The following is a 14,917-nucleotide window of genomic DNA, read 5'->3' as shown; positions in this document are numbered from 1 at the left end:
TTTCATAATTTTTGGAATTTATAATTATTTCAACATGACATTTAAGTACGCTATAATGTTTTTCTCTTAAATGCCTTTATTTGAAAATACACGATTGGGTCGGATGACACACCATAGTAAAGTTGCACTGCATTTTCTTTATGCAGAAAATTTGAAAGCTAGTTATCTCCCTTGTTTTTTTTTGTTTTTAACATGAACATAATAATAGAATTCTATTTTTTAACAATTGCCGCATATTAGTATTTTGAAGATAAATTAAAGCAAGACTTTCTTAAATCTTTTTGATAAATACTTTTTTTCTGGCAAAATCAATTTTTGATTCTTATTCATTAGTTTTATTTTTTTTTTTTTGTTGATCATTGGTCTCTTTTCTTAAAACTGTATTTCAATTCAATTTCTTTTCTAAAAATATTCCATCCACCTAGGAACATTTTTCAATGATGATCCACAGAGCAACAATAATTGTCATTCAGCCAGTATAAATAAGATTCTTTCTCTCCTTAAGGCAGTATAATTGCTCAGTTGGGAGAGAGTTCAACTGAAGATCTAAAGGTCAAGTTTTAACTATTGGTTTGGAAATCATTTTTCTTTTCTTCGCTTTCTCTAGAGATTAAAACAATAAATATTTAGTTTAATAAGAATTTAACTCAATTAATATAACCAAACACTGCTGACCTAATCAAATTTAGATTTAAAAACAAAATATTTGTAAAAATAAAAAAGTAAAAGAAAAAAGTATACTTTAACAAAAAAAAAAAAAAAAAAGTAAATAAATAAAATGAAAATAGAATAAAAACACTCCTGGACAACATCAGGATGTCTGCATCATAGTAAACAACGCTATACTTCAAAGAAAATAAAAAGAACTCATGAAATCAGATAAAATTGGTTGAAAATTTAAATTCATATCAGAATATTAAAAAATACAAAACAAAACAAAAAAAAAACAATACAAAATAAAACACAAAACGGCTATTCACATATTTGCCCCAGAAAGAAAATATATTTTTTGCAAACCAGTTTTTTTTGAGAAAAGTCCACATAGTTGTTGGGTAGATGTTGACTGTAGCAAAATTACTGCAGAATTGATTAAGGATATTTGTTTTTTATTCAACTAGTAATAAAAAAGTGGTTATTGCTGTGCAGTTGTGTACAGAGAAGTTGGGGGGGGGGGACAGTCCTGTGCAGCAAATCTCATACTATCTTCCCTTTTCTCATAAATTTGTCAGTACAAGGACTAGTAATTGCATCTTGTGAGTATACAATCAAGAAGTTGCTCCAGGGCATCACTACACCTCTGCATACCACTATTACTGTGCATCTTTAAATGGTACAAAATTATTGGAAAAAAAAAAAAAGTAAAGTAAAAAAAAAAGTAAAGTAAAAAAAAAGTAAAGTAAAAAAAGAAAAAAGAAAGAAAAGAAAAAAGAAAGAAAAGAAAAAAGAAAGAAGAAAAGAAAATAAGGAAGTAAAAAAAAAAAAAAAAAAAAAAACGGTTTCATCATGGTAGTCCAAGTTTACAAAAACTGAAAAATAAGATTGTCGAACTTTTGCAATGGAACGGAGAAAGAAATGTTTGCATTATCAAAATTTTCTACTCTTAATTATTGTATATGTTTTTTTTTTTGTTATATCACTGCCATCAAAAGTTTTCTATAAGTTAGGCTTTGAGATTTTCACCTTATATAAGGCAATCGGCTGAAAGTTAAGAACTTCAATAATTTTAAAGGAAAAGAAAGGAAGTAGAAAAGAAGGAAAAAAATGAAAGGAAAAAAAATTAAATGAAAACAGACAAGTGCCATAAGAAAAATAAGAGGGAAAAAGAAAAACATCAGAACCTTTTCTTCCATCAGTAAATTCTTTAAATGCTAAACTAGTTGACACCAAAAATAAAAACAAATTTCTATTCACTAATGTTTTCATACCTCCTTTCTTCTAGCATCTACTAAATAGAGGGAGGGGTGAAGTAGTCCAAAGATTGATACAGACAAGTAGTTTAACTAGTGGGGCTAGAATGAAACAGAATTTTCATGAACAGTTACTTTCTGAGATCTATGGGAAGTATTGGCACAAGCTTGCTTCCCTGAGGGCTGCAACATGATCATCTTCAAATTCAATGTCGGTAAACACTTTTCAAAAACCTTCCTTACACATAATCACACTTTACTTATCGCGATCATTTTCATAGTGTCAATCTATTCATCTTATCAACTCTTATCCTCAAGTGGCTTTAAACTTTAATAAAAGGAGACTTATTCAAAAAAATAATAATAATAATTAATGTTGTTCATATAACAGGAAGAGGAAAAATAGAAAGAGAAAAGGTAGGTTTTGAATATTGAAAAAGAGGTTGAATAATACTTCGTATTTTTCAGTACCAATAGGATGATAATGAACGGTACTTAGAGAATCTCCACCAATAACTTTGGATTGTCTACAGCATATCAACCACTTTTTATTAGCAAAATTGTAAAAGTGTTTATTAATGACTTAGGATATCAAAGTTCAATCCCTGGTACAATCATACCAAAGATTTAAAAATAAAAATGGAACTTGATGACCTTTAGCATGATAAGATGAGGATCAAGGTTAACTGAAATAATACTGGGGAAAAAGTGGTGCCCTCCCCTACATCTCAGTGTGGTAGCTAATGAAAACGGGGGTGATCGGGTTGCCCTCAACTTTGATCAACCAACTTACTTTCTTCTTTTTAATGCCAAAACAACATAAACGATTCACTGATTGGCTTGGTTTATTTGTATGAAAACGTATCGACCAGTTTTGGATTATCGAATGCAAACACATAATACTCTATTCATTAGGAATTACAGAAGAATAGTCCGAACAAGATTCACGAAAATACGATGGCATGTTGCAAATTATAAGCCCATTTAGAATACAACAGATGAACTGTTTGCTTACAGGAGCTGGTATTTCAAAATTGTCACCCATCTAATTACTGCTCAGGTTTGACGTTACTCAACTTTGGTAATTTTATGAGAACCAGTATGTGTGATCTAAAAATAATATATATGATTTATTAGACATAAGTTAACATTTATGATATAACTGAGGGAAAATTGAAAAGTTATAGTTTTGTATGGACATGAAGTTGATGCACTAAATTTTATTTGGTCAGTATTGATGTACAGTGGAGATACTAAACTTTATTTGTTCCATACTGACATGCAACGGAGGTGTAAAACTTTATTTGGTCATTACTGACATGCAATGGAGGTACTAAACTTCATTTGTTCCATACTAACATGCAGTGAAGGTGTAAAACTTTATTTGGTCATTACTGTTATGTAGTGGAGGTACTAAACTTTATTTGGTCGGCACTGACATGTAATGGAGGTATTAAACTTTATTTTTTCCATACTAACATGCAGTGGAGGTGTAAAACTTTATTTGGTCATTACTGACATGCAATGGAGGTACTAAACTTCATTTGTTCCATACTAACATGCAGTGGAGGTGTAAAACTTTATTTGGTCATTACTGACATGTAGTGGAGGTACTAAACTTTATTTGGTCGGCACTGACATGTAATGGAGGTATTAAACTTTATTTTTTCCATACTGATAGCAATGGAGGTACTGAACTTTATTTGGTTGGCACTGACATGCAGTGGAGATACTAAACTTCATTTGTTCCATACTAACATGCAGTGGAGGTGTAAAACTTTATTTGGTCATTACTGATATGTAGTGGAGGTACTAAACTTTATTTGGTCATTACTGATATGTAGTGGAGGTACTAAACTTTATTTGGTCATTACTGACATACAATGGAGGTAGTAAACTTTATTTGTTCCACTAATGAGGTACTAACAAGCAGTGAACAGTAATGAATGACAGTCAATATTATTTGGTAGTGACAAAATAAAGGCACAGAAAAGAATTGGTAATTGCTATTATCAGAAACATACAAAAGAAAATATTATCAGGAAGAAAAAGGTTCAGATTTAATATGAACAAAAAATGAATAAGATACCTGATTTATGACTCATGAAAAGTTGTCTCATAAATATTGAAATGAATCTGTTTTAAAACAATGTTTCTAATAAAATAATTTGCGTTAAATTTTTATCATATCAATAAGGATATGCATAACAAACCAGTGTCTTAAAACCACGAAAACTAAAGAATTCTTACTGCTTCGAAATGCAAAACAAAAAAATTTCATAAATCGCACAGCCAAAGTCAAGAACTGAATACTGAATTCACACCATTTCCCCCCCCCCTCCTATTAACTGCAATATAGATAGTGGATAGGTTAGATTTCTGGCTCAATCGGCATCACTCCTACACCTACCCCACCCTCATGAGCGCACATGGAAGCTGCAAATATCCAGCTGTCCAGCTCGGGATCATACATCTCCACAGTATTTAGATTTGTAACTCCGTCATAGCCTCCAATAGCATACAACTTCCCGCAGGTCGCTACCAGAGCAACTCGGCTGCGTTTCATGTTCATTGGTTTCACATAGGTCCATTTCTGTATACGAGGGTCGTAGCATTCAACCGTGCGAAGGAACACGGAGCCGTCGTAGCCGCCTGCAGCGTACAACTTGCCATTGAGGGTTGCCACACCCAGGCGGCAACGCTTGGATTGCATAGGCTGCACCATCCACCAAGTGTTTGTCGCTGGGTTATAGCACTCGACCTGAAAATAAAAACAAAAAATTAATTTTTAAGTTTAGGATAGACGACAGATTAAAAGAGATGCTGATATTTTGGGGTCCTTTTTAGTACATGCTGCAAGGGAGTAAATATGAAATAATTGCAAATAAAATGTAAAATTCGTTATGAAAATGTGGACAACTATATTAACATTCCAATAAAAATAGGGAGATAAACACATCATTAGAGCTGAATCAAGATATGTTTGTTTAACCAGCATATCGGCCTTCTTTTGGTCATTTAATGTTGTATATAAGATTTAAATTTTTAGATGCTTTCAGAGTCGATTTTCGCCAGGTATATTCGGGCAATGTTTTAGTATAGTTTGTTATTTTTATATAATATATAATACTGATAATCAGTCTACAAATATTATAAAAGTTTTTGGAGTTTCGGTTGATGATAATATCTAGAGCCAGGTTTATGGCTGTAATTTCTGCACTATAGATAGAGCAGTTATTTGGTAACCTTTTCTGCTGAATAGCGTTTTCTGAAATAGCAGCACATCCCACTTTGTTTTGATCTTTGGAACCATTCGTGTAAATGTGTATCCAATTTGGATAAGTATCCAGAATGTTGTTTAGTTTTTCTCTATAGTCTGCAGGGTGAGTATTTTTTTTTTTTTTTTTTACAGTGATCACCACTTATCAAGGCCTGGAAGCCACTCAGGGATAAGGGTTATTGCAAGTACATTACGTTAGTGTGGAGATTTGATGAAGTGTTTACGTAAGAGGGCGGTTCATATTGGTATTGGATTTAGGATATAGTGTCAGGTCTAGTATGACTTTAGGTTGATTTAACAGCCAGGGTGGGAGTTCTGGGAGATTTTCCTCGTGGATGCTGGTTTGATCTATTGAGTTGTCTGTAAGTGGTTTTATTGTTTCTTCCATGTAGAGACCAAAGGGTTGAATTGCATTTTCTTTTTGTTTGAATAGATGTGTGTAGTTAGGATTGAAAGTGCATTGATAGGCAGAATTTTTGGGGTTTGATTTTGGTTTTAGATAATACTGTAAGCCTAATTTTTCACGTTTCAATTTTAGTGGAGGTTCATAGGCTTCAGCATATAAGCTTTCTATCGGAGAGGTTTTGAATGTGCCCAGGGCAAATCTTAATCCTGTGTGATGGATGAATTTAGAGTTTTAAGGTAACTTTTTTCTAGTCAAACCATATATGAAGCTTCCATAACAGTTGGTAAAGATTTGTTCTTTTTTAGAAATTTAGAATGGTTTTAGGATTTTCTTTATCAAAAAGTTCTTTTAAGTTTGTGGCCTTGTAGTAGTGTTGACGAATTGAATCAAGATATTTCACTCAAATAGTGTTACAATATTTTTGACATAATTGGTGTGGCTATCATCACAAAGATTTGGAGGATTATATTTATAGCCAAGGTTGAGAAGAACAAACCAATCAAGTACCAAAATTGCTGTATAAAATTCCCTGAAACTCTGAATTTTTCAGTCATAGCTTTTCGTTTTGACACGAACAGAGGGCCACTGTTGACCTTGATAGGATTTATACTATTATTCTTTATCCGGAATTATTTACAATTCAGAACTTCTGACATTTTTGCTTGGGACAACTACATTTAATTTTCGCATTTGGATAATTTCCTTTGCTCTACAATAATTATTTCTTTTGCCAACCTTTTTTGGAGCATTTTTCTATTAGAAGAATGGCTCTCCACTCAATAAAAGGTTATGTCATCAAATGAATACGATCGAACACTTTGACTGAAATATCTTGGTTCAGCACAAACGATGTGCTTGTCCTTATTTGTATTAGCATTGTATCTTGTTTGTCCCTATTTCCATCATCAAGTTTACAGTTTTCATGGTGTACAAAGTAAGGGAGACAACTTATCTAGTACAACAGATTTACAAGTTTTTAAGACCCCCCCCCCCTCCCCTGCCGTATTATTTTTTTTTGTGTTTCATTGTTTCTTAATTTTTATGAAAATCAATCGAAATATCCGGTTGATCCAGAAGTTGACCTGGATTCGTTTATGGATTGGGGTAAGAAGTGACTCGTTTCATTTCATCCTATTAAGACTCAGCTCCTGTCTTTTAGTCATAGGAGTATCTCTTTTCTTCTAGAGATTCTTATGGATGGCTCTGTTTTCGATGAGAAATCGACTCTTCTTGAATTTTCTTTCTCGTCAAATCTTTCTTGGAGTACAGATATTAGATCCATTGCTTTTTCTGCTTCTCGTAAAATCAGTTATCTATTGCTTTTAAACTCTTTTTCACACCCAAGACTATTCTCTATCTCTACACATCTATTATCAGACCATGTATGGAGTACCGATGTTATATTTAGACTAGTGAATCTCTATCCCATTTGAAGGTTCTTGATAAAGTATAGAAACCTATTTGTAATTTGATTGGGCTCACTCTTTCTTCTTCACTGTAATCTCTCTCTCTCTCTCTCTCTCTCTCTCTCTCTCTCAAATTTTTAGTCTCAGTTTTTTCTAGAAATACTTGTATGGCATGAATTCTTTAGAATTGTCCGATTTATTCCCTGCTTCCTTTGTTTCAGCTCGTTTGACTCGCTAATCTTAAGGTCTCCATCAATTTGCTGTTTTAATAACGTCAGTGCATTACAAATTCTTATTCCAGTAATTTATCTTCAAGAACTGTCTTTCTAACTCACTGTTTTCCACCTACCTACAGCCTTGATCCGTCTAAGAAGTTCAGTAGGCATCTCCTGTCGTTGCATTCTTGTTAGTTCCTGACATCAAGTGGTCTCATACCTCATCTGGAGCTATTTCTATTTTTTAAAAAATAAACAATTGCTGAAATCTTTGTTGACATTTTCATTGCCCAATGAAAAAAATAAAAAATTTTCTTTATTCTTTTTGGTCTGTGGTCGAGGTCGAATTTTGGAAGCTATTATTTTTAATATATTGTTTGTTAGAGTTATTTCCCTTGATAATAATCTATATATCTATAAAAGTGAACGTGTCTGTCTGTCTGTCTGTCTGTCTGTCTGTCTGTGTACATTTCCCTACGCAATAACTCTGTCAATTTTTAGTCTATAGACTTGAAATTTGAAATACCGGGTACTGAGATTTGGGAAAATCGATGTGACGGGTGTCAGCCAGAAAATTTGGTTGTTAAGGGGTCAAATTTCAACGATTTGACCTTTAAGAACTCTACCAAACTCCTCCGACAATTTTGCGTCTAGACACTTGAAATTTTAGATATAAGTTCCTTGAACCTGGATCTAACTTAATAAAGTGATTTGAGCCCGAAACTATAAATTTTAAGGGGTCATAATAGGGGTCAAAGTTTTAAAAAATTAACCATTTTTTTTGTTTTTTTGCTTTTTTTGCACAGCATACACCTCCAAACACCCGAGTAACGCCGGGCACCCCTGCTAGTTATCTCTAAAGGACGAAAATGATTTTTCTTACTGAATCAAATATTGATAATCCATCATGTCCTCCACACGCGTATATTTCTTCATCCAGAACAGCCACTCCTGCTGCACTACGATGTTTCAACATGTTCGAAATTATTGTCCAGCTGAAAAAAATGAAAATTGAAAAATAATTTCTCCACTTGTGTAAATGTTTATTTAAAAAATGTTTTCTTTTGTTTTTTGGGTTTTTTTTAAGTTTTCTGTAGATGAAAACAATGTTTTCACCTTAGATAAAAAAAAAAACAAAAAAAACTCTTGGTGAGAACAATTAAAAAGAAATTAAAGTTTCTGTAATCAATGAAAAATAAAAGCTTTATTTTTTATCATATTAGTGACAAGAAAATTTTACTTTTTTAGTATTGAAACATCCAAGTCCCACTTGTCTCCCATAAAGGCAGTTAGAGACAATATTGGTTTTTAATGTTGGGAAAAATTCAGTCTCCCAAAAAGAGGGACATACTAGATTAGAGTAAAAATAAAATGCCCTCAGTCTAGAATGATTTCTTCAATGACTAAGAACAGAAAAGATGAAGTGAATATAGTCTCAGAGATAGAGATTAGATAGGCCTACAAAACTTAATGCACTTGGTTTTTATCTGTTCAGGTACTCCCTTATACTACAAGGATGATTAAAGTTGATCAGATTCTTTCTTCAAGTTCACCAGGATCAGGAAAGGACCTTAACACGCTTCGGCACTTATGCAGAACACGAACCGCGCTAAAATAACGGCGTTATGTAGAAATCCATTCTTTACTGTTCTGTATCATCATCATTAATAAACTAACGCACCGCAAAATTGAATCCAACTTGAAAAATTAAATAAAAAAAAAATGTAGGATATAACGGGCCAACTTACCAGAGTATAGCTGCCGGGGGGGGGGGGGGGAGGCTCTTCTAATTTCCAAAACGAACGATTGCTTTCTAGCTATGCTAACAGATGGCATTTCTTTTTTATGGCGGCTTCAAATGACCAAAAGTTTTAGACCAATCAGAAAAAAGGTTAATTGTTTTTTTATTTTTATTTTTTTTTTGTTAAGTTTATTATTATTTATTTATAGATACATTTTTATGTTTAGTTTATATTTGATAAAAATATCAGAAATACGACACCACAATACTACATTTTCCTCTTAGCAAAACAGCCAAAGAAAGTCAGTGTTGAATCAGAACTATCAGAGTTATTCTCCTTGGAACGTTTGAGAAAAGTTCTTGGATGTGAGTCTAAAAAATTGATAATTATACATCAAATATTATTTATTTATTAATCAAATATTTATTGAAATCAAAAATGTAATAGTATAACATATTTATTGAAATAATTTAAATATGGGAAATTAAATTTTAATATTCTATTAAGTAATTAAATTCAATATTTATTGAAATCAAAAATGTAATAGTATAAAATATAAAAATTTTTTAATTCTATTTAAATCATTGAATTTAAAAATCCACTAAAATACATTTCGTTTTTAGTAAATAAATCAGACATTTTAATCATTTGTTAATAGTTTTAAAAAAATGAAATACTTCATAAATCTTCAAAATTTTAACTTATTTAAATGTCAAATAGAAAATTACTTAAAGTCTTCTGAAAAATCCTTAAGAAAAAAAAATCACATTGCTATTATTTTGATCTGATAAAAAAAAAAAAAAGCTGAATATTTGGGTGATTAATCAAAAAATAATAAAAATAAATATACTGCCTGAAAGTTATTAAAGCCATTTACATCCTATCATTTTATAAATAAGGAGTTGTAAAATAAGAAAGATGTAGTTTGCTTGAAGCATTGTGCATAGTGTGTAAGGAATTGTTTGAAGGCTATGGCAATACAGTTTTGTAGAAAAACACTTGGATATGAGACAAGCTAAATAAAATAAATGATATCAAAAGATTTCAATAATTTACAATTATAAATTATTTATTTACTAACATGTGTTAAACCAGGATTGAAATTTTTAGGTAAACCTCAACCAAGTGCTTGTATGTTTTTTTTTCTTCTTTCTAAAGATGATTTTTGCCTCAAAAATTCAAAGAATATAACACAATGATAACTATATGTTGATAAATAAATTTATGATAAAAAAATTATTGAAATCTTTCAATATTGTCATTTATACTGTTTACCACATCTCATATCCAACCGTGTGGTTACAAAACTGCAGTAATATTTGGGCTGGTGAATCAGTGTCCCATTTGAAGATTCTCGATAAACTGCAGAAACGTATCTGTAATTTGATTGGTTCCCACACTTTTTTCTTCACTGTAACCTCTCTCACAGATGTGATGTTGCTAGTCTTAATTTTTCCTACAAATACTATTATGGCATGTGTTCCTCATAATTGTCTGAGCTATTCCCTGTTTCCATTGTTCCAACTCATTCGACTCGTTGATCTAGAGGTCTTTATCAATTCATTGTTTTAATACTTCGTTGTAATACAGCTTCCTATTCCAGAAGCTTCTTTCTACGGACTACAAGATTGTGAAACTCTTCCTGCTCAGAGTTTTCCTTCTATCTACAGCCTTGATATTTGCAAGACTAAAGTTGATAGGCATATCCTGTCTTTGCTATGATCAACTTTCGTTCTTGTTAGCTCCTTACATCAAGTGGCTTCATGCCTTGCCTCAGGCAATTTCCATGAAAATATTTAAAAAAAAAAAAAAATGCATTGGCATAGCCATCAAATAACTCCATACACACTTCAAGCAAATAGCATTTTTTTTTCACATAGACATCACCACTTATCAAGGCACAGAGGCCACTCAAGGATAAGAGTTAAGAGTATACTGTAGTCAATTGGACAGTAATGGAAATTCGATAAATTTGTTAACTTAAGTGAAACGGCTCATCAAGAACTTGCTCACATTGGACTTGAGGACAACCATATTGTAGTCAGCTGGAAAGCAGGCAAATGGAAGACAATTCCACAGGCGTGCAGTTCTAAGAAAGAAACTTTGTTCAGGGAATCTATGTTTAGGTTTAGGCACAGATAAAGAGTGGGGGAAATTATTGATAATGTTTTCAGCTAGACGAACGTTTCTCATAAAAGTTTGGCAACAGGGTACCATAGATTGGAGCTCAGACGAGCACTTGCCATGAAAATAACGATAAAGCAGAAACAGACTCGCAACATCTCTTCTATGGGAGAGAGGTTACAGGGAAGAGAAAAGGGCATCCCCGACTAGGCTACAAAGTCTATTTTGAATTCTATCAAGGCAGGATAAGTTCTTTTAGGCAGCTCCTGCCCAGATGTGACAACAGTACTCCATCCTTGGATGTACCTGGCTCTTATATATGTAGAAAATTGCATCAGCAGTGAGGTATCTACTGGATCGATAGAAGGATCCCACCATTTTTCCATTCTCCTCATTTTATAAATCTATCTATCTATCTATATATCTATAAAAACAGAGATGTGTGTGCCACAGACGATTTCTGATTGGTTAATCCAATAATCACATCTCCTAAAAAACTATGGTTCCTACGCTCTTAACTTTACCATAAAATATTATGGCTTTATTTATTGTCCATCTTGGAAGGGTTTAATTTTTTCCTAACTTGTTATTTACAAATTACAAAAATACGAAACTTACACAATCTTACAATCCAACCTCCAACATCACGTCCGCCATTCTGGTGCTAGCCGCACACACGTACACACAACACGAAAACAAACACTGTTCTACCCAGCACACGCACACACACGCACACACACACACGTTCACTACCGTCTTCTTTAAAACATGTTCTTTTGAAGAGACGATTTTTTTAAGCTGTTGACACACATGTTTTGAAAATCTAGCAAAAATTAATTTTCCTGAAATTCTTCAATATTTAAAAATAAATTATGCCGGCTGATAAAATTTTAAAACTTTTTTTTAAAGCTAGAAAGATAAAATTTAAAAATACTTATTTTTATCTAAAAAAAACAAACAAAAAAACGCCCGTTCACTCGTGGTCTTTTCATTTCGGGTTTGTATTACTGTACACATAGTAGCAATACACATGAAAAAATTGAAATAGCTTGAAATATTTCAATATTTGTATGCATAGAAAGAGCTTGATGAGCTAAGAAAGAATCTTTTTAAATTTTTAAAATCTGATTAAAATTAAGGAAGTTATGGCTATTTTTGTGCCTCACACGTTTGGATATTTTCCCCTCTTTAAGACCATATGCGTTTCATCACATTTTTTACACTACTTTTTCAGTAAAAATGTCATATCTTTGTTAAAACACAAGACTAAGAAATGAAATTTACTGTATAAGTGTATTTTTGTACAAGGAATCAGAATATGCAACTGAAAATCTCCCAAAGTTTATGGTTTCCAAATAATCTGCAGTAAATGTGCATAAATATGCAGCAATTCCTTAAAAATGCCATGTATCCATAAACAGAAAAGAAGTTGGAGAACTCAAAGTTGAATTGTAATGTGCTTTATGTACAAAAAACTTAAATCTAAACATAAGACCATTTAAAAATGAATATATTGCAATATTTCTTTGGTATTATTGTAGATTAACACCTTTTGTTTAACCCCACTCAACTCCTTCTGACCACCCCTCCAAAATGTGATTCTACCTTTTTAGGAAATTATGTATAAAATGCCATGAAAAACTTTAATGAAAGATAAACAAATTATTTTAGAATTGAATGTAAAATAATTTCCTATTACAGATCATTCTAGCATTTTAGGGCAGTTAACTGTTTTTTTTCTATGGGAAAATATGCATGCTTTTTTTTTTTTTTAAGATGATTATGTGTAGTTTTAAGAGGGTTTCTATGCAATGAGAATATGTGGAGGGTTGCCATTCGGACTTTGAATTAATTGTAGGGCTAAGGAAAATTATGTGTGAACATACTGAAAACTTGACAGAGACAAAGCTAACAAAAACAATATTAGAGGGGGGAGCGGTTAGTTTCACAAAAATTTAATGTAAAATAATTCACCATTTCCTGGCCATTCTAGCATTTTAGGACAGTTTACCAATTTACTTTTATGTGTATTTTTCTTTAAGGAAGGATCTATTTTTTGTTTGTTTGTTTTAGATGCTTGTATGTGGCTTACAGAGGTATTTTGTTGGGGGGGGGGCTTGCCACTCGAACTTAGTGTTATTGTTAGGGTTAAAGAGTGTTTTAGAAGGAGACTTGCCACCCATAATTTGGATTAGAGGTGAAGTTAAGAGAGCTTTTTTTCAAAGAGAGCGTTCATCACTCATATTTACTGTTAGCGGTTCATAATTATTGGCTTTATATTATATATTTAGTTTTAATTTAATAAGAAACTGCGTTGCGAAATTTCAAAGAAAATTCCATAAATTTGATTTCTATTTTCGAGGTTGAAGGTGTTAATTCCATAGGCCGTTTATACTACGCTGGAGCAGGTTGTAAAAATATCTTTCGCTTAATAAGTAGAAAAAAAGATTAACGAAATAAAAAGCTTCCTAATTGTAGTTTGATGTGTTTTCTAACTGCTTTTAAAATTTCAAGAATATTGATATAGATTTTGAGGGTTTGTATTACTATGCACATAGATTCGAAAAAGTTGTCAAAAAACAAATATATAACAAATAAATGCTATCAAAAGCAAGTTACTTTTCTACCTAACTGGATAATTTTTTGGTGTTTTTATTTAATGTAACATGTTTATTAAGCTTGAAAATAGTGTTTACCGATGTTTTGGAAAATTTTAAATGGCGCCCGACTCTCTTGAAACGGTAAGTTTGGGGAAAAGAGTTAAAAATAAAAAAGTAGACAAAATACTGCTAGAAACTCGCTCAATATATGTTACCGTGACATAGGCTGACATATATTCGGTGAGTTTTTAACAGTATTTTGTATAGTTTTTTTTTTTTTTTTTAATTTTTAACTCCTTTTCTCAAACTTACCGTGTCAAAGAGAGTCGGGCCGGGCGCCATTTTTAATTTTCCAATACATCGGTAAACACTGTACGTTTTTCGAGCTGAATAAACATGTTACATTAAATAAAAACACTAGAAAATTATCCAGTTAGGTAGAAAAGTAACTTATCTTGCCTTTGATAACATTTATTTGTTATATATTTGTTTTTTGACAACTTTTTCGAATCTATGTATAAACAAGATTTTGATATTAATTTTGATTTTGAAAAAAAAACATTTGTGGCTGTTCGCAGTAAAACATTGTTTTAATTCACTGTTCAAAACTAATTTAAAGAATAAAAGTGCATGCAAGCTATATATCTACAAAAGTTTATTTTGTTTTTTTTAACCATGTTTTTAAATTTGACGAAAAATGTGAGAAATTGCAACAGATTCATAATGCCGAATTGGTTGGGATTGTTGTTATACATTCTGAAAACCGAATAGTTTTAAACTAATGTTATTCTGATAACAAAATAGCTCTAATTAAACATAAGAACATTTATATTAATATTTTCATGTTTTTCTTAATTCGTTCTTGAATAAAAATTAAAGAACGCGTGTTTGTTTATATACTGTGCTATCGCTGATTCTACAGGCTGGAGCTGCTGCTGCTGCTGCTTCATTTGACCAAATTCAAGAAATAGAAACAATTTTTTTTTTCGGGTAGGTTCTTTTAAATTATCAATTACCGCTGTCCTACTCAACATAAAATAATACTTTTAATTGATAACGATAGTAAAAAGATTGATTTACTTACTACTGGGTGTCCGAAGAATTTTTTTTTCAAAATGTTCGATACTCGGCATATTAAAGTCTTATTTTTAACACGACAAAAAAGGTAATGGTCAAAAATATTTCGGACACTTGACAGTATTAAGATTAAGACCTCTTCTTATTGATTCCCAAATTT

General features: G+C 31.8%; 1 protein-coding gene across 1 annotated transcript in view; it reads right to left on the bottom strand.

Annotated features, from left to right (window-relative positions):
* Positions 1–1,806: 1,806 nt before the first annotated feature.
* Positions 1,807–14,917, bottom strand: part of LOC145246699 (kelch-like protein 18) — a 51,432-nt gene continuing 38,321 nt past the window's right edge. Inside the window, exons 10-11 of the mRNA XM_080108424.1 lie at positions 8,098–8,209; positions 1,807–4,668 (exon numbers count right to left, since the gene is read on the bottom strand). Of these exons, the coding sequence (XP_079964550.1) occupies positions 4,279–4,668; positions 8,098–8,209 (502 nt within the window). The 3' untranslated portion in view covers positions 1,807–4,278. The remainder of the gene's footprint in view (positions 4,669–8,097; positions 8,210–14,917) is intronic.

Source organism: Euprymna scolopes, chromosome 24 (genome assembly GCF_053919585.1).
Source record: "Euprymna scolopes isolate OS-2025 chromosome 24, ASM5391958v1, whole genome shotgun sequence".
Lineage (NCBI taxonomy): Eukaryota > Metazoa > Mollusca > Cephalopoda > Sepiida > Sepiolidae > Euprymna > Euprymna scolopes.
This window is presented reverse-complemented; position numbering and strand designations above follow the sequence as displayed.